At 39.9% G+C, this 23,860-nt stretch overlaps 1 protein-coding gene and 1 long non-coding RNA gene across 4 annotated transcripts; one reads left to right on the top strand and one right to left on the bottom strand.

The window, feature by feature from the left end:
- Window positions 1–3,915, top strand: LOC138353682 (uncharacterized). 2 transcript variants are annotated; one of them, XM_069306942.1, is made up of 6 exons: window positions 1–491; window positions 1,558–1,764; window positions 2,272–2,325; window positions 2,750–2,816; window positions 3,137–3,208; window positions 3,774–3,915. In XM_069306942.1, coding segments are annotated over exons 2-6 (267 nt in total). In that variant the 5' UTR covers window positions 1–491; window positions 1,558–1,762; the 3' UTR covers window positions 3,846–3,915. The 2 variants fall into 2 exon arrangements, with proteins under 2 accessions (XP_069163043.1, XP_069163041.1); XM_069306940.1 differs by having other exon boundaries at window positions 214–491; window positions 2,758–2,816.
- LOC138353683 (uncharacterized) lies at window positions 3,743–23,298 on the bottom strand. Of its 2 annotated transcripts, XR_011223250.1 has the most exons (6): window positions 23,284–23,298; window positions 17,764–18,175; window positions 14,675–14,837; window positions 13,329–13,427; window positions 12,014–12,126; window positions 3,743–3,841 (listed from the first exon to the last, which is right to left on the bottom strand). It is a non-coding gene; the product is annotated as an uncharacterized lncRNA (long non-coding RNA). The 2 variants fall into 2 exon arrangements; XR_011223249.1 differs by lacking the exon at window positions 12,014–12,126.
- Between the last annotated feature and the right edge of the window lie 562 nt (window positions 23,299–23,860).

A 23,860-nucleotide genomic window follows, 5' to 3' on the forward strand; every position in this document is an offset into this window, starting at 1 on the left:
GAATAAATTACATAAAATTAACATAGTAAAATGACTGGGATACAGATGGATCAGTAATCACATTACAAGTCCAATTATTTCCTAACTGAAGTCTGTAACGCACTATCATGTCATATTTCATAATACAAATTAGGTAAGAGATATGCAATATCTCCGGGAGGGAGGCTCCCTGGATATCTGTGGAGGTGCGTGGAGGTCCCCCTGGAGGCTCAAAAGGCCTCCTGGTCGTCCCTAAAGGCCCATGGAGGCCACCCGAATGTTCCTGGAGGAATTACCGTTTGTCCTGGCGCCATCTATGTTTTGACAGCAGTACTACTAATGTTCCCACGTTATATGATGATCTCTATACGGGTGTTACGGTCAGTTGCTCTTCTATGTTTATGGACAACGCAGGTGATTTGAGGCAATTTGCGGAACGAGTGAAATAGTATCGACGCGGTGAGTGATGGAGGAGGATATATACTGCTGTGTACTCGACCAGCGGGTGAGAGGTAAGTTATATCGAACAACTATGGGGAATAGATGGGTTATTTTAAGCGTAGGTAACCGCAGGTAACCGGTAACTACACAGATGGGGTAGTGTTTTTTTAAGTGTTTATTTACTAAAGTGGAACATTACATTATGCCTTTAGCTGAACAAGTCTACTGGTGGGGGAAGTAGACGGGTTTTATGAAAGTATTTTACCTAAATATTTGTATTTGGTTAACTAGTTCAGCCGTTACCAGGGAGGGTGTTCCTTTAATCTAATCTAAAAATTCTAGCCGGACAAAGTGATTAAATAAAGAAATTGAATAGAACGAAGTGGTTTGCCAAGGTGCTTAACATTTAGTTTAGTTCACTTACTACTTGCTTAAAGAATGCAAGTTTATCATATTGAATTTACCGTAGTTTTACTGCATTTAATATACCGTTTTTACCCTATTTAATTATGTCTGGTAAAGGCCGGTCGTGGAAAGTTCCTAATATAGCAAGTTTTAAAGGAAAAGTTTGAGTTAACTTTAACGCTTAAGTTAGTGACCAATTAGCTTAGTCTATTGTGAGGAAAGTTACTAGAATCTAACATGGCAAGTGCCATTTCTCTACTTTTTGAGAAACATGACTAGATACATGAATCGCATAGTTTTATTACTAAATGTTCATGGATTAGGTTGCATAGTTGAGGAAATGGTGATAAGGTTTGTGATTTTGTGTACCTTGACTTCATCAGAGATTTTGATAGTGGCGCAAAATTGATAGGGGCTCGGATCATTGGGAATGCTGATTGAAGTTGATTAGGTCATGGCTATACCAAAGAAAATTAGTATAAATGGGGTTAAGTTGGAGGAAGTGTTGTAAGTAGTGCCTAAAAGCTCTCCTTGGACCTCGGTTATTCGCAAGATTATGGTTTAGACTGCAATAGTTGCCGAATTGGCAAATAAAAAATACCGATGCCCTATATAGTTTTGAAATGGTTAAGACTACCAGATGCAGTTTAATGCTGACAAATGTAAGGTTTGGAGGCTAGGTAAAGATGAGATAGATGTTGTAGATTGTTAAGAGTATTAAATTTTTTGCAGGTGGTAAATTCTCCCCGAGGTGGCACTGCTCTCCAGCCTGGGATGTTGATTGGTTAGTCTTCAACTGCCTCCCAACATGGTAGTGAGGTCCTGAGCTGACATGCAGTGAGGAACGTGGAAAGCTTCCTGAATTGGCACATGGTATGCCTCCCCTACCAGCAGCTGGCACAAATGTTCCAGCTAAGTGGATGAAGCCCACACTAAAATGTAAGTGGTACAGTAAATGGACACCCCCCCCCCCCCCTCCCTTTTGACACTGAACAGTTGGAAAGGGGGGGGGGGGAGAAAATTACTAAATTTAGTAAAATCACATTGTCTTGGTAGTATAGTTGGGTTAATTATGAATTTTCAGACTAAAAAGCTTGGTACATAATTCAACAGAATAAATTTGTCCTAGTAGTAAGCAGTGGTTGCAAAAGAATAAATTGTATACATGTTTTGTATTGCTTTTATTCAAATGTTATACATGGTTCTTAAATTAAAGTTTGTTTGCAATGTTCCAGAAAAATGTTCATGACTAAAGTTGTTGGAAAATAAAATTTGTATAGGATGTTGACTTGAAATGACTATAGCTTTGTTTGTAATTAAGATGGGACAACAAGATACTTAGTGTGCCATTTAAAACAGCAACTGTTAAACTGGTGGTTCAGGTATGAACAAAATAACATCGCTATGCATATAACTTTTTAGTAATATTTACTGTTCACATGACAGGTTGTGGAAGGTCCTGGCAACAAAGAGCTGCAGGAAAATACTTGCAGATCTACAGTAAGTAGTGTTGTGTACATTGGAATTAGAGGGTAGAAGTTAATTGCTAAAAACCTATTAAATATTAGGGTATGGAAGTCTAGGCTTAGGCTAGTGGGTACAATATGTGCAAGTTTAGTCCTTTCAGGAATGTATTTAATAGAATGGTATGTTGAAATTGTGAAAATTGCAATGTGGGGCATTAGATCTTAAACAGCATAGTTGAGGGTGTTTTATTAATAATTTTAATGAAATATAAATCTTGTTTAGTTAACATTAAATGTTTGTTAAATACGCTTTAATCTATAAATGTATAACACTGTTAAGGGTAATCATGAGTCAAAGTTAATGGCAGGAAAAGTTTTGTTTTAAGTGATGGTATTTTTCCCTTGAAAGTAAAAAAAATATTCAATGTTTACTTTAGCTTGGTTTTAAATTTATATAGTTTTCCAGAATGTGGTTTGGAAAGTCCAGAAGTCCCTCTGTCAGTTGGAAGAGTTAAACAGAATCAGGTGAGTTGTAGTAAAGGTTAATCTGAATAGATTTGCATAAAAGTAAAAAAAATAGTATTAACTTAAACAATATAGCATTGGCTAAAGATAAATGTAAATTGCCATTGAAGTGCAGTTTTGGATAGTTTCTCAAATGACATTTACTGAAACTTGGCAAATTGATTCCATATATATTTATATTGCTAAATTAGATCTTTACTACTAGAATATGTAGGAAAGGTAAATTCCTTAAAGAAATTTTTTCCATCTGAATGCTAATTTGAAAAGTAAAGCAAGATTGGCTTTAAATCTGAAATTAATTTGTTGAAATATTTTTTCAGGTGAAAGTGATTATGATGCATGGACTGGCTTGGAGTGAGGCTCCTTTACTCTGCAAAAGGAAATCTACAAAAGTGGGCGAGTTTGAATTTGATGATTTAGCTATATCAATGACCTAATCTTAATTCTCTTATCTAGTCCATTTATAGGTGTGTAACCATGTCCTACTGTTACAACCCACAGGGATTGATGCAGTTTGTACTGATCCTACCCCATTTCATAAAAGGGGACCAGGCAGTCCTGCAGATTTTCCTGGCATGGCTTTTTCAGAGCTTTGCTCTACTACCCATCTAATAGATGGACTAGATTTGCTTAGGTTTAGGGACCCTTAACAATGGTTACATTGTTAATTCTCACAGGGCTTGTTTGCTGAATGGGTGGATGCATCTAAAACTTTAGTGCCTGGCATGCATTGTACAGTGCTTTGAGTAAAGCATATGTACAATGTGTTGAGGGCACTAAAGTGGTGGATGTAATGTTCCCATTCAGGGAACAAGCTCTGCACTGAAATCAGAGGAAGGGATAGGCCTTGCTGAACGTATCTTAAAAGATAGGATGTTAGGATTTTTTGGACTTATTATTAAGCATTGGTGATAATAAAAGTAGTGTCCCTGTTTAATGTTTATTGTTGTTTTACAGGTGATTGTCTCTGGAGTTGCCTTGGCCTTTTGGATCTTCTGTTCATCTAGGAGCATCTGGCCCACAACCTGAAACAGTAATAAATATTAGATGTTATAAATACTATATGTAAAACTTATTAAATAAACCAATTTTAATGAAACTACTTTATATACTTTATCCTGAAATTGCTGGAAATTATTGTTTACTACTATTGATGCAATGTTTAAACATGTGAAATTTTTTTACTTTGAAAATAAATACTTTGTAAAATTTACACCTATTTGTAACTTGTTACATAGGTGCATGCAAAATGCATTGAAAAGATGTAAAAGTGGACTACCTATTCAATTTACATAAACTAACAAATATTGCAAATTAGTCTGAAATATTGAAGTGGAAGAAACTTCAGTCAATATTTTAGTTTTTATATTTGAAAGAATTTAAAGCTATGCAACACCTAAGCTTTGTACAAATTATGATTAAATTAACTAATCATTGTTAAATTTACAAAACATTAGAAAAGTGACACTGAAGCATCTATACAACATGGTTTTCAAAGTCTTTGGTAACTTAAATTTAATCAAAGCTCTTAAATGATTTGTCTGCCAAACTTCAGATATTCTGAAATATTTTACCTATATTAAAACCATCATTGTTTGAAAGGGGCAAAACAGATTACTGTCAATTAGTTTGACCTAACATCTGCAAGGTCCTGAAGGAATGGAATTTTTTTTTTTTTTTGTAAAACTGTTTGCTAAAAACAAACCCTGCCTAATGAACCTGCTCATTTTTTTTAGAAATGGTAATTGCAACATTACCAAAGACCATTGTTTTAATAGCCAAAGTACCAAATGAAAGACCAAGAAGCAACAAACAGGTACATGGTAGAAAGGACAAAAGAATGGTTACGAGGACCCTTTAACAAATGAAAGAAATGACTGGGAAAAATGCTGTCATACCACAAGGGGTCTTAACCCTTGTCATTTACATCACTGACATTAATCTAAATATTACCAACCACAAAAATTGCTGATAACATGTTATTAAAAAAATAAAGAATATAATATTGAGGCCTTAATGCAGATCTCTAACTCTACAAATAGTAACAAGACTGGCAATTTCTTAAAACAAACAAATCCAAGACCTTGCACGTGAGCCAGAACAATCCATATTACAACTACCACATTAAAATGAAACAACAATGAAGGTAAGGTAATTACCAAAAGAAGGCACCAAAGTGCGAAATAATCAGAGGGCGCTAAATATCACCAAGAATGCCAATACGAGAACAAAAACGCACAAGGCGAACGATATCAAAAGTATCCGATTCACCTAGAATTCTATTGAGGGACAAGTGACTGCGAGGGACGGTCGGAAAGCAAGACACACGCTCGTCCTGGAAGTCAGGACATTCAACAAGGATATGGACAACGCAATTCGGACAATAAGCAGCAGGGCGGCGCTCCATTAAGTGACCGTGGGTTAAGCGGGTATGACCAACCCACAGCCGTGCCAAAGCAGTGTCCCACCGCCGGTTACGGTGGTAGGAGGAAGGCCACGGGGACACACTAAGTTTGAGAGTATGCAGCTTGTTACCAACCACAGAGGACCAACAACCCTGCCAACAGGGAAGAATGAATAACAGGATAAAAGTTGGAATAAGGAATACCTTTATGGGAGATGGGACAAGAACGGATAGCTTCCTTAGCGGCAGCATCCGCACGCTCATTGAAACACCAATATGGCTGGGAACCCAGCAAAACTCTACTGATTTAAATTTACTAGAAATAAGAAACAGCCAATGTTGAATCTCAATGACCACCGGATGGACAGGATTAAAGGACCCTAGAGCCATGAGGGCACTACGAGAATCAACTACAACCACAAAGGTTGTGGTTGTAGTTGATTCTCTATCCGCTCCCCAAGAAGTATGGGACAAAACCTTAAGGAGGTTAAGGGCCTTAGAGCATTCAACTCGGAGGCAAGAGATAAGGCTGACCAAGACAAACGAGTGTCAAACACTAACCCCAAAAGCTTCGCGGAATCCCTGTACACAATGAGATGACCATAAAGCAACAACAATGAAGTAAAGGTCCTTTCAGTAAGAATCTATCATTCACTGAAAGTTGCTGCAGTTAAAAATAAAAGAAAATACAAGTCCCAAGAAATAAACAAGCAACCATTTTGACTAAGGAAAAGAAGGTAGTTATTCTACTGTATAAATCTAAGTATTCACTTAGATCAGGGGTCTCCAAACTATGGCCCGCGGGCCACATCCGGCCTGCCACATAATTTCATCCGGCCCTCCAAACAAATCCCTGTGTGATGGCCTTGAAAAAATAATTATGGTACGAATGGCATCGCAGAATTATTCAAAGCTGGGGCTGCTGACTGGTGGCGCTCAACCCGAGTCAGTTTTCCTCTCTCTCGATAGTGTGACGCACAGATACTAATACTGGTAGGTATGTGTTGTGCATTACAACCAATCAGTTGTGTATAACTGTATATTGTGGGGATGGAGGGCGAGTGGGGCTTCGCTGCTTCCGTTTCAGGGAGCACAAACACTGTACAATATTCTTTTCTCTGTACTTTGACAATGCCTTTATCTTAGTTATACAAAATAGCAATAATACTATTGTAGCCAAAAATATTGCATGTTTAAAATAGTTAAAATGATAACCATTAAGTTTATCAACGAAAGCTGTTGCCATAATATTTACCACTTTATAATAATATGCTATGCTTTTTAACACCACATACAAGCTGTTTTTTTCCTGTAGAATTTATTTCATTTATTTTACCCTTATGTTTTCAGATATGGAAAAGATAAAGAAAAGAAAAGTGGACATTGAGTGCCGTCGGTTCAATGATGAATGGAAGATAAAGTACTTTTTTGTGATAGCAAATGATAAAGCTTTATGCATAATATGTAGAGACAGTGTTGCTGTTCTGAAGGAATACAATATTCGTCGGCACTATGAATCTAAACGTGGCTCAAGTTATTCTCACATCACAGGAGCAGAACGCACTAAAAAGTTTGAATCATTTCAGCACAGTCTGCATTCTCAACAAGCTGTTTTCAGTAAGAAAAAATCTGAAAATGAAACTTCAACTAGAGCCAGTTACAAAGTTGCCTATGTGTTGGCTAAAAAACGAAAACCTTTCACTGATGGTAGTATCATAAAAGAGTGTATAGTGGAAGCAGCAGGAGAGGTATGTCCAGAAAAAGTAAACCTCTTCAAAATGATAAGTCTTGGGTCAAATACTGTTGCTCGTAGAATTGAAGATTTAGGAGGCGACATAATTCGGCAAATAAAGGAAAAAAACAAAAAGATTTTGTTGGTATTCTCTTGCGTTGGATGAATCAACTGATGTGTGTGATACTTCTCAGCTCTTAGTATTCATTCGTGGTGTTGATAGTGAATTTAATGTGAACCAAGAATTAGCATCAGTTCACAGCATGCACACCACAACAACTGGAGAGGACATTTTCAATGAACTAAGTAAAACTATGACAGAATATAACCTGGAATGGAAACAAGTGCAGTGTGTGACAATTGATGGAGGAAAGAATATGTCTGGGACAAAGAAGGGTTTGGTTGGGCAAATTACAACAGCTTGTGAGGTTGGAGGCTCAAAACCCATTTTTCTGCATTGCCTTATCCATCAACAAGCATTGTGCCTAAAATATGTTGATATGTCTTGTGTCATGAAACCTGTTGTTTCTGTGGTTAATTTCATTAGATCTCATGCACTCAACCATCGCCAGTTCCGTGATTTCTTGAAAGAAATTGATGCGGAGTTTGTTAACTTGCCTTATTATACAGCAGTTAGATGGCTTAGTTGTGGAAAGGTTTTGCTGCATTTCTTTGAGCTCAGATTAGAAATTGATTTATTTCTCACAGAGAAAAATAACCCTCAGCCATTATTATCAGAATGTGAATGGATTTGGAAATTGGCATTTTTTGCAGATATGACAGGTCATATGAATAACTTGAATCTGAAATTGCAAGGCAAAACAAATTTGATCAGTGACTACTTTGTTCATGTCAAGGCATTCAGAGCAAAACTTGCACTACTTGAAGGCCAGGTGAAGGTTAAGAATTTTGCTCATTTTCCATGTTGTGAAAAATTTCATGCAGGAAGTAAAGTTGAATTTCCTTTTTCATTTGCAAATGAAATAATTTCAGATTTGAAAAAACAGTTTCAGAAGCGATTTGCTGACCTTGATGCCAAAGCAAATGAAATCAGGCTCTTTCATAATCCATTTGACTGCAATGCTGAAAATCTTCCAACTCAATTTCAAATGGAAATTATTGATCTCCAGGCAGATGACAGACTGAAAGATAAGTATAGAGAAGGAAATCTGATTGAGTTTTATAAATGCCTGCAGCCAGATCAGTTTCCAAATTCGATAAAGTTTGCTTGTAGTTTTGTGTCCATTTTTGGTTCAACATACTTGTGTGAACAAACTTTTTCCAAAATGAAGTATGTGAAATCTAACTATCGAGCAAATTTGTCTGATGATCACTTGAAATCAATTCTTACAATTGGCTCATCTAATCTGGAACCTGATTTTAATGAAATTTTGAAGTCAAAACAACAGTATCATTCGTCACACTAATTTGGTTGCATAAAACTAAAGGCAGGAATCTATTTAGTTTACCCTGATTTTTTCCAAAAAGATATGTTTGAATTTTTCCATGTTTATACTTTAATATTTGAGGAAATTAAATTACTGGCACTGATTTGTTTTTTGTTTTTTTTTCATTTTTTATTCCTCCGGCCCGCATAAATATGGGAAATATATAATGTGGCGCTTACATTGAAAAGTTTGGAGACCCCTGACTTAGATAACTGTATCCAAGCATAGAGGTTCCCCCCCCCCCTTCCCTTTCAGAAAAACATCTACTTTCGAAAAAGTTTAACATTGCCCAACAAAAATGATTCCAGAACTAAATTGCCTAATACCAGGAACAACTGAGAGCCATGACAAACACTGCAACCCTCTCCTACCCCCAAGTCTTATGCTATTTATGATCCAAGGTAATTTGACATACTATACTGTACTTCCTACAGACGAGTCTAGTGAGAGGGTGATCTCCTGGCGATTAAATTGAAGCACGATACAGGTGTCAACGAACATCAGTCAGCCCACTTGTCAGCACAGTGGATAACTAATGACATCATAATCTGCAGTGTTGTATGCCTTCCTGTGGCCATTTAAATCAATAAAACACAGGGTTGTGGCAATGTTTACAGCATAAGGCAAGGTATAGAGGAATCCTGGAATGCCATGTAATGTGTAGTCCTTGAATGTGCTTTAGGCAACCAAATTGAATAACAACATTTCTGGTGTTCGGCTATATAATCCGAGTTTCTCATTCGGTATGATGTTTTAAACCTAAATAGGAATTCACTTTAAGGTCAATTTATTTGCAAAGTGCTAACCAGATTCCAAATTACTGAGCTCTGAAAATACTACAAGGCAAGTTTAACCGAATGAGTGTTTGCCTATCCATACCCCCATGAGGTATGTGACAACACTGAATAAAGAAAGGGTCTTTGAGCATTCACCGTGCAGGTATTAATATAATTGTACAATGGTGCTTGGTGGATGATATTTCCTATTAAAACTCATTGGACAACTGTTTGTATTAGACATTTTAAACCTACAAATGGTAGCCCTAGATATCGCACTACAGTATTAATTACAAGATGAACAATGTAAAATCAATACCACAACAGCAAAGGATGACAATGGCTTTTCAACAACCGACAAACACACAGGTCTAACACCAGCCATCCCGAGAGAGGACGTCCCAAGCATGTACACCCCACAACTTTACATCACCTTTGCTACCTCACGCGAGCACGCAACAGCATGAGGATGCCATACTCCCAAACCAACTCCATGCACTTTGAGGCTTTAACAACTCAACATTTAAAAAGTTGATTTAAAAAATCAAACACCTGAATTTTTCCCGAATTAAATTTACTAGGGAAATGCACACCAAGCCATGAAACTTACAATGAAGATGAACAAACTACACACAACTGTCACCAAACTTCCACATACCACCCCCCTCTCACTCCTGCCCTCCCTCCTTAGGTGCTCTGATTGGCTGAGCACCTGAGCCACCACCACTCGCCTCTTGTTGTGAGAGCCTAGAGCATGTTTGGTTGCACTTTAAAAGTTCCCGAGTGTACTCGCCTAATTGTGAGTACCGCCTGCCCGGTTCACCATTTTGTTTTTCAATCTACCTCAATTTACCCCTTTACAGTCAAATATTATGCAAAATTCTGTTTAAGACTTGTCCCTTCTTAACTTAAATAACTGCTTTGGCCATCTGCAATCTTTCTAGGTGGGTAAAAATGACTCTTGAGGCCAGAAAGGACTTATCACACGGCGATCATAACAATACGGTACACACACAAAATCACAACCTGATATACACCGAGCAGAAAATCCACTGGAGCTGTGATGCGACGTAAACCCTTGCCCAAGGCACTGGCAGCTGCATACTCTACCACAGTATATTACTGACTTTGTAAAAGTCTTACAACCGGATTTCCCCATAAATCACAGCAAGTTTTGAGGCCCCTCCTTGAGTCAACGTCTTACGTAAGACCTACAAGCACTCAGGTGAAGGCTGAAGAAGCAGTTCAACACCATACGCCCCAACTTCAAATACACAGTTGAGAGGCGGGACCAAAACGTGATTTTCTGTGTGTGCCTGAAGTTGGGGCATACGGTCTTGCTTCACCCTTCACTTTACCCTTCACCGGCGTACTTCAGGGGTTTTATTTAATACTTGGACTGGCTTCAGTAGGGCCTCCAGAATTTCTGTGGCTTCACAAGTGTCACGTGAATCCCCTGCATAGCAGTGGAACTGCCTTTTCCCTTCACCTTCAATACCTCTGCACTGGAAGTATTATACATCTACACCAGCCCAGAAGAGTCATCAGTCCTGCCACCTCTCCATACCCCCCAGGGCCTGGCACGGCCTGGTACGACTCAGAGGCAAGCCGGGCGCCACTGCTAACTGGCAGTTTGTCCCCACAAACAAGCAGTTAGCCGCCTTCAACTGACAGTGGTACAGCTCAACACAAAGGCACCGCCAGCCACAACGAGCATTTTGCTAGTTGACCGGATGTCCACCTCGTGTTGACACTGGATGAGTCATCACCGCCGGACTATATAAAGAGCGCTGCCTCCCTGGAGAGGCAATCTCTCCCTTAGTGCTCTAGGATCACCTTGGTGTCTCTAACCCGTCGTCCACTTCCAGCCAACGTCGTGTGACTGATGCCATGGTGGTATGGTAGCTGTCTTCAGAACACCAGTATATCTTCATACTTTTATTCATTGCTTATAGTTTATTTTTTGCATTTAAGGTCATACTAACTTGTTCACCTTTGCATTACATGATAGTCAAGTATTGTCATGTGTTATTTTTGTTCATTACTATTTCAGTAAATTGTTTAATTATTTATTTGATAATTTTCATTTGTTTCCACCTGCAACTTACACACTGCAAGGCCAATACCAGCATTTCTTTCATTTATGTGAGGGAGAGCCATACCATCTTGGTTCAGTATAGCTGTGATACCATAACCCGTCACACAAGATATCCAGTTGTAAGACTTTTACCATCAGTGGTGGTAGAGTATGCAACTGGCAATGCCTTTGTTACAGGTTCGCTTCATCTCACAGCCCCAGTGGATTTTCTCACACATTTGAATACATGAAACAACTTTATTTGATACATTCCAAACCAAAGTACTGTACAGTACAGTAATTATCAAACCATCAAATGTGTGGGATAATCATAGTGCGCTAAATATCACTAACGTCGCCAATACAAGAACAAAAACGCATACGGCGAACAATATCAAAGGTATTGAATTTACCAAGAATTTTATCGAGGGACAATTGATCCCTCGATAAACAATTCCCGACAATGGTCGGGAAGCAAGACACGTAAGTCCTGGAAGTCAGGACATGTAGAGACAACGGTTTGGACAATAAGAAGCAGGGCAGCGCTCCATTAAGTGCCCGTGAGTTAAACGTGTATGACCAATATACAACCTCGCCAGAGCCGTTTCCCACCACCAACTACGGTGGTAGGAGGAAGGCCACGGGAACACACTACTCTTAAGAGCACGCAATTTGTTACCAGTAACCGAAGACCAACAACCCTGACAACGGGCAAGAATGGGGAAATGAATAACTGGGTAAAAGTCATAATAAGGAATACCTTTACGGGAGATGGGACAGATGCGGATAGCTTCCTTAGCGGCAGTGTCCGCACGCTCATTTAAGAACGCACCAATATGGGTGGGAATCCAGCGAAATTCCACTGTCTTAAATCTATTGGAGATAAGAAACAGCCAATGTTGAATTTCAACTACAAAAGGATGGACTGGATTAAAGGATTCTAGAGCCATGAGGGCACTGCAAGTGTCAACTACAAACACAGAGGAGGATTGACAGCGAGAAAAGAGTTGATGAAGAGCATAGAGAATAGCATAAAGTTCTGCCATGAAGATGCTAGTCTCCGGAGGCAGGAGATACAAAGGTGCAGTCAGGAAAAACAACAGAGTAGCCTACACCATCTGCAGACTTAAGACCCATTGGTGAAGACAGAAATAGAGTGGAAGTGTGAAGAAAAGTGTTCAAGGAAAAGGTGATTTAGAACTGTAGGAGGGGTAAAAGTTTTAGTCATGTGGGTCAAGGCTTACAGAATTTAGGAACGGGGACCCCTCCATAGGGGCAAAGATGGAATGACACGAGGGGAAATATTGGTAACACAAACTGAAAGAGCATTTTGTAAGAGAGACAACCGTACAGAAAGAGATAGGTGGTGAAGGGGAACAGGAACCACAGGATGGGTAAAGGTCAAGGCATGACATAAGCAAGAGTGAGGGTGCTGTAAGGACCGTGCAAGGTGGAGAAGACAGTAGCGATCATGGCGATCCTGTAGAAACAGGACGCCAGTTTCAACATACAGGCTTAGGGTAGGTGTCGAAGGAAAGGTACCAGAGCCGAGCCGTAACCCAGTATGATGCAGTGTGTCCAGATGGTGAAGGGTAGAAGGAGAAGCAGACGAGTAAACGGGGCCATAATCGAGTTTAGACAGAACGAGAGAGGAATGTAAAGAGAGGAGCAGTGTCGATTAGCTCCCCAAGAAGTATGGGACATGACCTAAAGTTAGTTAAGGGCCTTAGAGCATTCAACTCGGACGTAAAAAATATGGGGCGACAAAGACAAACGAGTGTCAAAGATTAGCCCTAAAAGCTTTAGCAGATTCTTTGTACAAAAGGGGATGACCCCTGTTACCTAACAGTAAATAGGTATCTGGGAGTTAGCTGTTACAGGCTGCTTCCTAGGGGGGTGCGTGTGTGGGAGAAAAAAAAATTTAGTAGTTAACCACTGAACTGCTCTGTCTCCAAATAACACCCTGGTGCACAAGAAATAAATTCTTTCCAAAAATTTTTTTTCTCTTCTTATATTGTTAAAATGCAGAGTCTGATCACGGGGAAACTAAACAAAAAATATTGTATGTGACTTACTTTAGCTGCGATGGAGCTGGGAAGTTGAGCAAATTATGGGCGCTGAGCGTTGGAGCGATGGGGGTCTGTCGGCCCCGCCACCCCGTGCGACGGCAGTTGCTGCGAATAAAATGTTGCGCAATTATTTTGAAGTTTCTCATTCATTTCTTCTTTTTTTTTTGCTGTAATATTATTTAAAAGTGTGTAATTTGTGGAATTTATATAATTCAAAGTATAGAACATCGCTATGCTCAAAATTATGGGCCTCATATATGCGACATATTCTACAATCAAACAGTGTTTTTGCTGTTATTACACTATATACACACATTGTATATACCCATCTACGTATGTATTCACCATAACGATCCACTATGTTGGTATGGTGAGCCCAAAAAACATGAGTGAGCTGCCACACCCTGCCAGTCCTCCCTCCCTCCTCCAACACATTACTCGCCAACATTCCTCCTCCCAAAATACTGTTATTGTGTTTATTACACTATTTACACACGTTATGTATAAGTATGTACATGTTTTATTCATGTACATACGTACATACTTCCATCTCCTCACCTCTCTCTCTTGCCTACTTAATGCTCTTGCTTCCCTCATCTCATCACAATCGACTTTATAATGGTCCAGGACGGATCGAAATGTCGTCGTCTATTCAATTTCCAGTGTGTGGTTTGGTCAACAATGAAATCTTCATGCAAGATCTTATAAAGAAAACCCCTAGAACGAGTTTTGTAGATACGAAAGAGTTTAAGGTGAGTAGGGGATGGTTTGAGAAATTTTGAAAAAAGACGTGGTATTCATAGTGTTGTGAGGCATGGTGAGGGTGCCAGCTCAGACAAAGTAGGGGCTGAAAGATTTGTTCATGATTTTAAAGATTTTGTAGATACTGTATTGATGGATATATTCCACAACAAGTGTTTAATTGTGAGGAGACATAGCTATTCTGGAAAAAATTGCCGAAGAGGACATACATTACCCAAGAGGAGACGTCACTGCCCGGACACAAGCTAACTTGGGCTAACTTGTGTCAGGATAGGCTAACTCTTGTGCTGTGTGGCGATTTGAAAATTAAACCCTTGCTCGTGTATCATTCCGAAAATCCAAGAGTTTTAAAAAATATATGATGTGCAGAAAAACTGTGATGTAGAGTGGTTTGCCCTGCCACCAAAAAATATCTGCAAGAGAAAAGTTTGACACTCAAGGTCCTGCTTCTCGACAATGCTCCTGCTCATCCTCCAGACTTGGAGGATGCATTGTTGGGGCCACTTTTTTTTTTTTTAGGGATATTCCTACATGAGCCCTGAGTTTCTGGCTAATGTACCAATGACATGAAGGAGGAGTTTTCAACCTACCTTGTGTTAGGTGTGCAGAGGTCAATGGTTGAACATAATGTCAGGAGCAAAGGGGGGCCTTTGCCTCTTCGAACACAATTGCGACCATCTTCATCTCTTCGAACTATCCTAAATGCTCTCTTCACCTGTCTGACCAAATTGGGTGTCCAGACCACCTTTGAATCTGAAATTGTAAAATAAATAGCAATTTCAGAATATTCAGTCCATTTATACTAACAAAATTATACATACAGTACTGTAATTGAAATTTTACAGAATGATAAAGGCAATTTAGCAACTTTGTTAAAATGCACATGGGGGAAATACATGAAAATAGGTTAATATTGTTTGTAAGGTTGATGGGAAATGTTTATTACTTTTATGATTTAAAAGATGTATAGCCCTAATACTCCATCCTGGGTGCATTCCACCAGGTAATGACCACAGCAAAAGTTTTCCACGAGGCTCTATTGTCACACAAACTTTTCACATTTTCAAACTTGATTCATCTTTCCCCCCCCCCCCCTCGTTCCAGGGGTTTTCTTTAAAAGGTCTTCATGCAAATGCCTTGGTTTCTCACAAATGATGGCCTCTGAAATGCTATCACCTGCTAACTCTTTGTTGTGTATCCAAATTAATAAAAACTTTTTAACATCCTCAAGTGTTTGTGTTCTTTGTTTCGGGATTGTTGATATGCCTTTTGCCACTTTAATGTTCATAATGTCCTTTTCTTAGCAAGTACAGTGCATATTGTTGACATAGATTTGTTGTACTGCCTAGCTAGTTCAACAACCCGTGCACCATTTTGATGTTTATGAATGCTCTCTTGTTTTTCCTCTATGGTCATTCTCACATGTGTTTTCTTGGCTTGAACCTTACCACTGGCTTTCTTGGGACTCATGGCAAGATATATCATAACAAATTTTATGTTCAAATAGCCAAAAATCCCAAAACAAATGTAATGCTTTACAAAGAATTCAGGCGCGATACTTACTAGGCAGGAGACACTGGTAAACTGAGGCGCGATCACCATGCCACCACGCGCTAGGTCAGCCCATACGTATATCAACAAACTCCTTTCCCGAGGCAAAGTTTGTAACCCGATTCAAATTTTTCGAAGAAATTAGGCTCGTAACCCGAAAAGTTCATAAATATTCATTCGTAAGTCGAGGTGTCACTATATATAACTAAAAAATTAAACTCAGGATTACTTTCAATCCCCACCCCGTTTGCTCTACTCCATTGCCACCTACCTTCACCCCCCTCTATGATGTACTCTTCCATAGACACCTACCTTTGCCCCCCTCCTCCCCTCTACTCCTCCATCATCACCTACCTTCACACCCCCTCCCTTCTCCTCCTCCATCGTCACCTTCCTTTCACCCTCCTCTATGATGTACTCTTCCATAGACACCAACGTTCACTGCATATAATGCTCCCCTCTACTCCTCCATCGTCACCTACTTTCACCCCCCCCCCCTCCGCTCTACTCCTCCAGGGTCGCAGACAATTTCACGAGCGTGAGAACTACGAGTTCTCTAACTACTCTCACACTCCTACTCTCTCACCAGTGAGGGGGAGGGAAGGAGGGAGGAAATGAAGGAAGAAAGGTGGGGGAGAGAGAATAGGCAGGGGGGAGGAGGGCCTAGATACATTTCTTCCATATAGATAGGTAGACTGAGGGAGAGCTGCTTGCCAAGAGCCCTATCAGACAGGCTTCCTATTCCTCAACCCTCCCTAATATGCCACATCCTGGTCAGGACAACTTGCTCGAATGTTATTCTTGGTGTGACTCGAGAACTGACCTCGAGGCGGGGCATGGGCATGGATTATCTCCCTGGGGCACGCACCTCCCTGCCCCAGCTCTCTCTCTCTCACATAATCTATCAAGGGTCTAACATGAGGTCATTGTGCCTACCAGAAGCGTATATGTCCAAGGCTGGCCACCTGTCTGGACCATTCAAATGTATAAACACGTAATTAGTCTATTAAAATTATATATAATGCTACAATTATAAATTAATTTGTTCATGGTCATTCGTTTATCAGTATTTTAATATGAGGTATATATACGCATGTATGTATACGTTGACGTACACATATATGATTATGTGTATAGAATGATTATGATTATGTGTAATCATATATGATTATATCTAATGGAATGCATTAGTAAGTGATGTGGTGGAGGCTGACTCCATACACAGGTTCAAGTGTAGATATGATAGAGCCCAATAGGCTCAGAAACCTGTACACCTGTTGATTGACGGTTGAGAGGTGGAACTAAAGAGCCAGAGCTCAACCCCAGCAAGCACAATTAGGCGAGTATATGAATGAATGCACATGTACACTTTCAAATGAATTAAGATACCTTGAGATACACAATGACTTAGTTTAAATAGTTTAAACACATTATGGTACTGATTTTGACATGCTGATGTCTGGAAGGGAGAGGGGGTGTGGGGGGTTATTGTCTGAGGTGGAGGACCAGAGGAGGGGGTCAGTGGAAGGATGGTGGCTGGAGGGATGCCATTGTTCTAATGGTTATGAAAACAATTATTGATGGCAGGAATTCAGTGGGTGTGTACTTCACCCGCACCATCACCATACTGTGCCCTGCTACAACCCCCCCCCCCCCACTCCACCCATGCTGTGTGCGGCGTATTACACATTATGGGATAACCGACTGTCTGTCCATTCCTGTCTGCTCGTTATGCTGCCCTTCCTTTTGAAAATTGTCTGCTTTATCGACTTCCTTCAAGACCACACATTAGCCTCTTATCACGCCCTCTTACCACTCTCAGGGAGCCGGCTCTTCTATACAATAGTTACCACTCAGTCCCCAAGGTGAAAGTGTGTCCGGGCATATGACTTGTTACGTGTACTTATTTGCGATTCGTTTGGGCTGTCATGTGTGGTGATTAGTGTTGGGTAAGGCTAGGCCAGGTCAGGTCAGACTAGGCCAGGTCAGACTAGGCTAGGTAAGGCTAGGCCAGGTCAGGTCAGACTAGGCCAGGTCAGACTAGGCTAGGCCAGGTCAGGTCTGGCTAGGCCAGGTCAGGCCAGGCCAGGCTTGGCAGGGTGAGAGAAGTAAAGCGGCAGGTACTTACGTTTCCGAGAAAGTAGCGGCGGTAGTATATTGTTGATTTAGATTCGACGACATCCTGAAGCTAGTTAGTGGCGGCCTCATCGCTCTCGAACTTCTTGTTGTTGTAGGGGATACGAGGCACACCCAATATCCCCCTTACATTGATCACATCGCACACTAATATTTTTACTATTTCCGACACCAGATTTGTCTGTTTCGTATATGTATAATTGTTCAATATTAAAACCACAATAGAATGCTCTAAGTACTTTCGTATATTAATACATCTTCAGAAGGAATGGTTCGCTCTGAAGATGTATTAATATAAGAAAGTACTAAAGGAAATTCCTGTTTCAATTCTTCCTTCGTGGTCTGACACTCTTATTATATATTGTATATACTGAATTATATATACTATGCTTATATAATATATACTGAAATATTGTTACATTTAACGGATGAAACAAAGTATATATCTGTAGTTTTAATAAAATATAAAACATTAATATTTATCAACGTATCTCTGTGAATTACATAATTTATCAGTACTGTACAGCCTGTGATCTCCACCTGGCTGGCCACTGATACTTTATTTATTTATTTATTTATGCATTTACAAGAAGGTACATTGGGATTGTGAGGATACAAATATGGTAATTACAGTCTTGTAAAGCCACTAGCACGCGCAGCGTTTCGGACAGGTCCTTAATCTAAGAAAATTTTATTTATTTATTTATTTATTTATTTATGCATATACAAGAATGTACATAAGGAATGTGAGGATACAATTATGGTAATTACAGTCTTGTAAGGGGACTGGTCAAGTCGTATACTGCAATTTCGGATACCGGGCTAGAAACAACTTCGTTCACTGAGAAGTTTGTACATACAAACCATTCCGTTCGTATATGCGCTGGTTTGTGTTCGCTGTTGTTATCATCTGAATAAATACATGGCATTTGTTCATATAATTAGCGCTTCCATTATTAGAATTATTTATCCATTATTAGAATAACAAGGTGCAAACCATACCCCCTTACAGTTGAAATCTATTTATATACAAGAAGGTACATTGGGTTGCGAGAGTACATAACATATATTAAGAGGTACATTGTAGCAAGATTTGAGATTAAAGGATTTAAGACTAACACGTTTAGAAACAAGGCGCCCCCGAAGGAGGCTATTATTTGTTATGCACCCCATACTCAACCAGTAAGTAGTGGAGCAAAACATAGATTACATAGTCATAAAATCTTAATCAGATCAATTCAATTCTATTTCTTTCTTTATTATGCACCCCATACCTATCCCGTGGGCGGTGGTGTAAAGGATTACAGAGGCACATAATCGGTTCAGGAACTGAACCCTCTAGTTCGTTTAGCTAAGCAAATAACAATTTGTGACGCTAGTTACAAAATTATTATTATATATATACATGTACACACTCTCATACATACATGTACATATATATATATATACGTATACATATATACATGCACATACATATCTAATCACCTACACAAATACACACATCAATAATCTTTGTGTCACAAGTGATCAATAAGAGGCTCACAACAGTCACTATACAAGGCACTTTACATCTATGGTGAGTCACACAGTTACTAGTCTTGCAGCTTTACAGTCATTTGCTCCACACCCATCCAACTGGGCGGCAACTTTACAGTTATGTGCAGCATTACCTACAGTAAGCAAATTTTGGATACTTCGCTAAGATTTCGAGCAGCACATCATTATGAATGAAGTACTTACACATTTCTTGGACACTATTGATGGTGTTATCCCTAAATTCCGCGATTTTTTCACATTCCATTATATAATGGCGCAAAGTAAGCGAATAGTTCTGCTGACAGAGTTTACATTTAGTCAAATCTACATCAGCAGATGTTACAAACTCCCAGAGGTACTTGTAGCCGAACCTAAGCCTAGCAGTGGTAACATCTAGAAGTCTGCTAACATTATTGGATGACCCATAGACGTGCGGTTCTTCCTGCATAATAGAATGATGATAGATGGAGTAACTGGTGTGAATTTCACTTTGCTTCAAGTCTCCGAAATTTAGCTGATGTTCCTGGGATATTGCTGCCCTCAGGCTGCTCAAAGGCAGTCCAAGTTTGTAATCAATTCCCTCTTTACGAGCAAAAGTCTTGGGCAACTCATCAGTTCTCAGTGGCTATTTTTACATTATCATTTACAACTAACTTAAGTTAAATAACAACCAGTAAACAGACTGCTGTTTTCTAATTCTAGTTCAGGCACTTCCTGGGATAAAACGCGAACATTCCTTGAGGAACTGTGAGGTGCTTATCTGTTTTTCCTCGTAACGGTCCCAAAGCTTCCACAAATGTTCCTGTTTCTCTTCATTGCTCTTGCGGCGACTGGACTTTAGCTTTTGATCAGAAACCAGTTGGTATTGCAAGGTTACCAGGGACGCCTCACGGTACAGTAAGGGGATTAAAATATATAAAGCCAAGTTGTCCCTCACTGCCCATTGATTCAGACGCTGGTGCCATCCTTCTACGTCATTGTTGGTCCTCACCAGTCGTCTAAATGCACACCAGTTCCCCAATTCCCACACACTGTTGCACAGCCACGTATTTTTTTTATGTAATGAGTTAATTGTGTCGTTAAGGGTGGACTGCTAGCCGACTTTTCTAATTCAGCAAACGCCTTACAATTATGTAGTACATACGTACCACATAAGTACGTGTGTGTTATACACGTACACACACACACACCTTGTCAAGCACAGGACGAAGCTTGAAAAAGTTTAATGGTATGCCAATAGGCTAGTCCCAGGACTAAGAGGCATGAGTTACGAGGACAGGCTGCGAGAAATGCACCTCATGACACTGGAAGACAGAAGAGTAAGGGTACAGAGTAAGGTGTGAAGAGTATATATATATATATATATATATATATATATATATATATATATATATATATATATATATATATATTACAACTATTTAACACTGGGAAGGGATCAGGATAAGGATTTGGGATGGGATGGGGAGGAATGGTGCCAAACCACTTGGACGGCGGTCGGGGATTGAACGCCTAGGACTGCTACTGTGCATTTAAATTACTAACTTACCTGAGAGTCTCTATCCCTACATGTCAATGTTTGTGTATACTGGTAATGTGAGGAACATACAGAAGATAAGGGTAGCTGAACACTACAAAAGGCTGAAGGACAACTTTATTAAAGTTGCATAATGAAATGTGTAAGTACTTCATTCATAATGATATGCTGCCCGAAATCTTAGCGAAGAATCCAAAATTTGCTTACTGTAGGTAATGCATGCACATGACTGTAAAACTCCCGCCCAGTTGGGTGGGTGTGGAGCACATGACTGTAAAGCTGCCGCCCAGTTGGGTGGGTTTGCAGCAAGACTAGTAACTGTGTGACTCACTATAGATGCAAAGTGCCTTTTATAGTGACTGTTGTGAGCCTCTTGTTGATCACCTGTGACACAAAGATTATTGATGTGTGTATTTGTGTAGGTGATTAAATATGTATGTGTATGTATATATGTATACGTATATATATATATATATATATATATATAACTGAAAACTCACACCCCAGAAGTGACTCGAACCCATACTCCCAGGAGCCACGCAACTGGTATGTACAAGACGCCTTAATCCACTTGACCATCACGACCGGACATAATGAGGTGATAGCCGAGGCTATTTGAACCACCCCACCGCCGGCACTCGGATAGTAATCTTGGGCATAGCATTTTACCAAATCACCTCATTCTTTGGGGCACACGTGAGGAACACAAATGCGAACAAGCCTGAATGGTCCCCAGGACAATATGCAACTGAAAACTCACACCCCAGAAGTGACTCGAACCCATACTCATTATGTCCGGTCAAGTGATGGTCAAGTGGACCATCTGATGTGAATTATGAATTATGTGATGGTCAAGTGGATTAAGGCGTCTTGTACATACCAGTTGCGTGGCTCCTGGGAGTATGGGTTCGAGTCACTTCTGGGGTGTGAGTTTTCAGTTGCATATTGTCCTGGGGACCATTCAGGCTTGTTCGCATTTGTGTTCCTCACGTGTGCCCCAAAGAATGAGGTGATTTGGTAAAATGCTATGCCCAAGATTACTATCCGAGTGCCGGCGGTGGGGTGGTTCAAATAGCCTCGGCTATCACCTCATTATGTCCGGTCGTGATGGTCAAGTGGATTAAGGCGTCTTGTATATACCAGTTGCGTGGCTCCTGGGAGTATGGGTTCGAGTCACTTCTGGGGTGTGAGTTTTCAGTTGCATATTGTCCTGGGGACCATTCAGGCTTGTTCGCATATATATATATATATATATATATATATATATATATATATATATATATATATATATATATATAAATATATATATATATATGTATGAGTGTGTGTACATGTGTATACAACATTAATAATTTTGTAACTAGCGTCAAACATTGTTATTTGCTTAGCTAAACGAACTAGAGGGTTCAGTTCCTGAACTGATTATGTGCCTCTGTAATCCTTTACACCACCGCCCACGGGATGGGTATGGGGTGCATAATAAAGAAAGAAATAGAAGAAATTGAAATTGCATAATACGGTTATTGACATTCAATAATAGTAAGATAAAGCAATGAGGACCAAATGGGAGACCAGTGATCAGATGAATATTACAGACTCAAGGGTAGCCTTCTCTTCTTGTATATAAATGAAAAAATAAATGTTTGTTTAATTCTAATGCTTGTAGGCGAGAACAGTTGTGAACGCCAGCTAGCGCACAAGTACATGAGTGCCCAAAATACTTTTACACAAAAGACATGTACAGACAGGCGTGTGGCTTCTGACTTCTTTTTTATTGATTAATATTAAATATTAGGCGCTTACCTATAATAGTTATCATTTTATACATGTATAACTCTCACATAATAAATATAAAAGGAGTTTATCCAAAAACTGACAGAAGTGTTGTGTTTTGTGCGTTGTATCGTGTTTGTGGGCATTCGGGTGTGTTGTGTTTACGCTGGCGGGCGGCGTCCTTACCAACTCCGGATTATGTCTATTACATCACTAAACTTCATTTAATAACTATATGCCTGTTAAATAGAAGATTTTAATTGTTAATAGCATTATATTGTCGTTTTAATATGGAACACGTACACATATGCGAAACGTCTAAAGCTGGTGTCCGAAGTGGTAAAAATATTAGTGTGCGATGTTGTCAATGTACGGAGTGTCTTGTATCCTAGGGTTCGGTGTTCAATGAACGAAAAGGACTGGATCACTGTGTACAGGAGGCTGATATGGCAGCAAACACTCTCCTGGCGACCATATTTCTTGGATAAGTCGCTCCACACAATTGTCGCTTGGACCGTCGACTTCCTATGGCGTCACCTCTCACATATTTACGTCTCATTTCGTTATGAAATTAGATTATTTCAGAGAAAAAATAGGTTTGATCATGTTCTACGTGTAGCACCAACATTATAGTAAGTAAATATACCATATTTCTTCATTACTTACGTAATGCTAATACGTTTTGGGTAGTTTTGGCCTGATTTGGGTGATTGGGGTAATTCTATGGACCGCCCCCCCTTGTCGACCAGCGATAGAAGATCGGGCTCCTTAGTCCCGGCTATGTTGGGCACAGACGAGGCTTCATCGTTAACTCCCAACTTATGCTCTGTTTTCCCCTCCCAATTCCGTGGTAGGGTTGAGCCCCAAAGCCCCAGTGGTCACCACCTTGTCACCTGGAGTGGCTGCATCTTTTGTCGCGACAACTGTGCCTTTTATCCCTCTCCTTAATGGGGGGAACTCTGCACCATAGCCACACTCAAACATGCATGATTCCTTCCAATACCTACCTTGTAAAGGTTCTGGGGATCAACGGCCCCCACGGCCCGGTCTCCCACCAGGGGTCCGTCTAATTACCACAAGCTACCACAAACTACACAAACTTCAGAAAGCTTCCTGGCAATACGTTAGTAATGAATAAATATGATATATTAAGTTAGGCTGACCTAACCTAACCTAACCTAACTTAACCAAACCTAACTTAACCAAACCTAACCGAAGCTTGGATCGTCGACTTGATTTGGCG

Source organism: Procambarus clarkii, chromosome 59, assembly GCF_040958095.1.
Source record: "Procambarus clarkii isolate CNS0578487 chromosome 59, FALCON_Pclarkii_2.0, whole genome shotgun sequence".
Lineage (NCBI taxonomy): Eukaryota > Metazoa > Arthropoda > Malacostraca > Decapoda > Cambaridae > Procambarus > Procambarus clarkii.

Excerpts from the sequence above, each read along its gene's own strand:
- LOC138353682 (XM_069306940.1), top strand. The coding sequence starts at position 1,701 with ATGCCTCCCCTACCAGCAGCTGGCACAAATGTTCCAGCTAAGTGGATG. Across the intron at positions 2,326-2,757 it reads AAAATACTTGCAGATCTACA|AATGTGGTTTGGAAAGTCCA; the intron begins GTAAGTAGTGTT and ends ATAGTTTTCCAG. Across the intron at positions 2,817-3,136 it reads GAAGAGTTAAACAGAATCAG|GTGAAAGTGATTATGATGCA; the intron begins GTGAGTTGTAGT and ends ATATTTTTTCAG.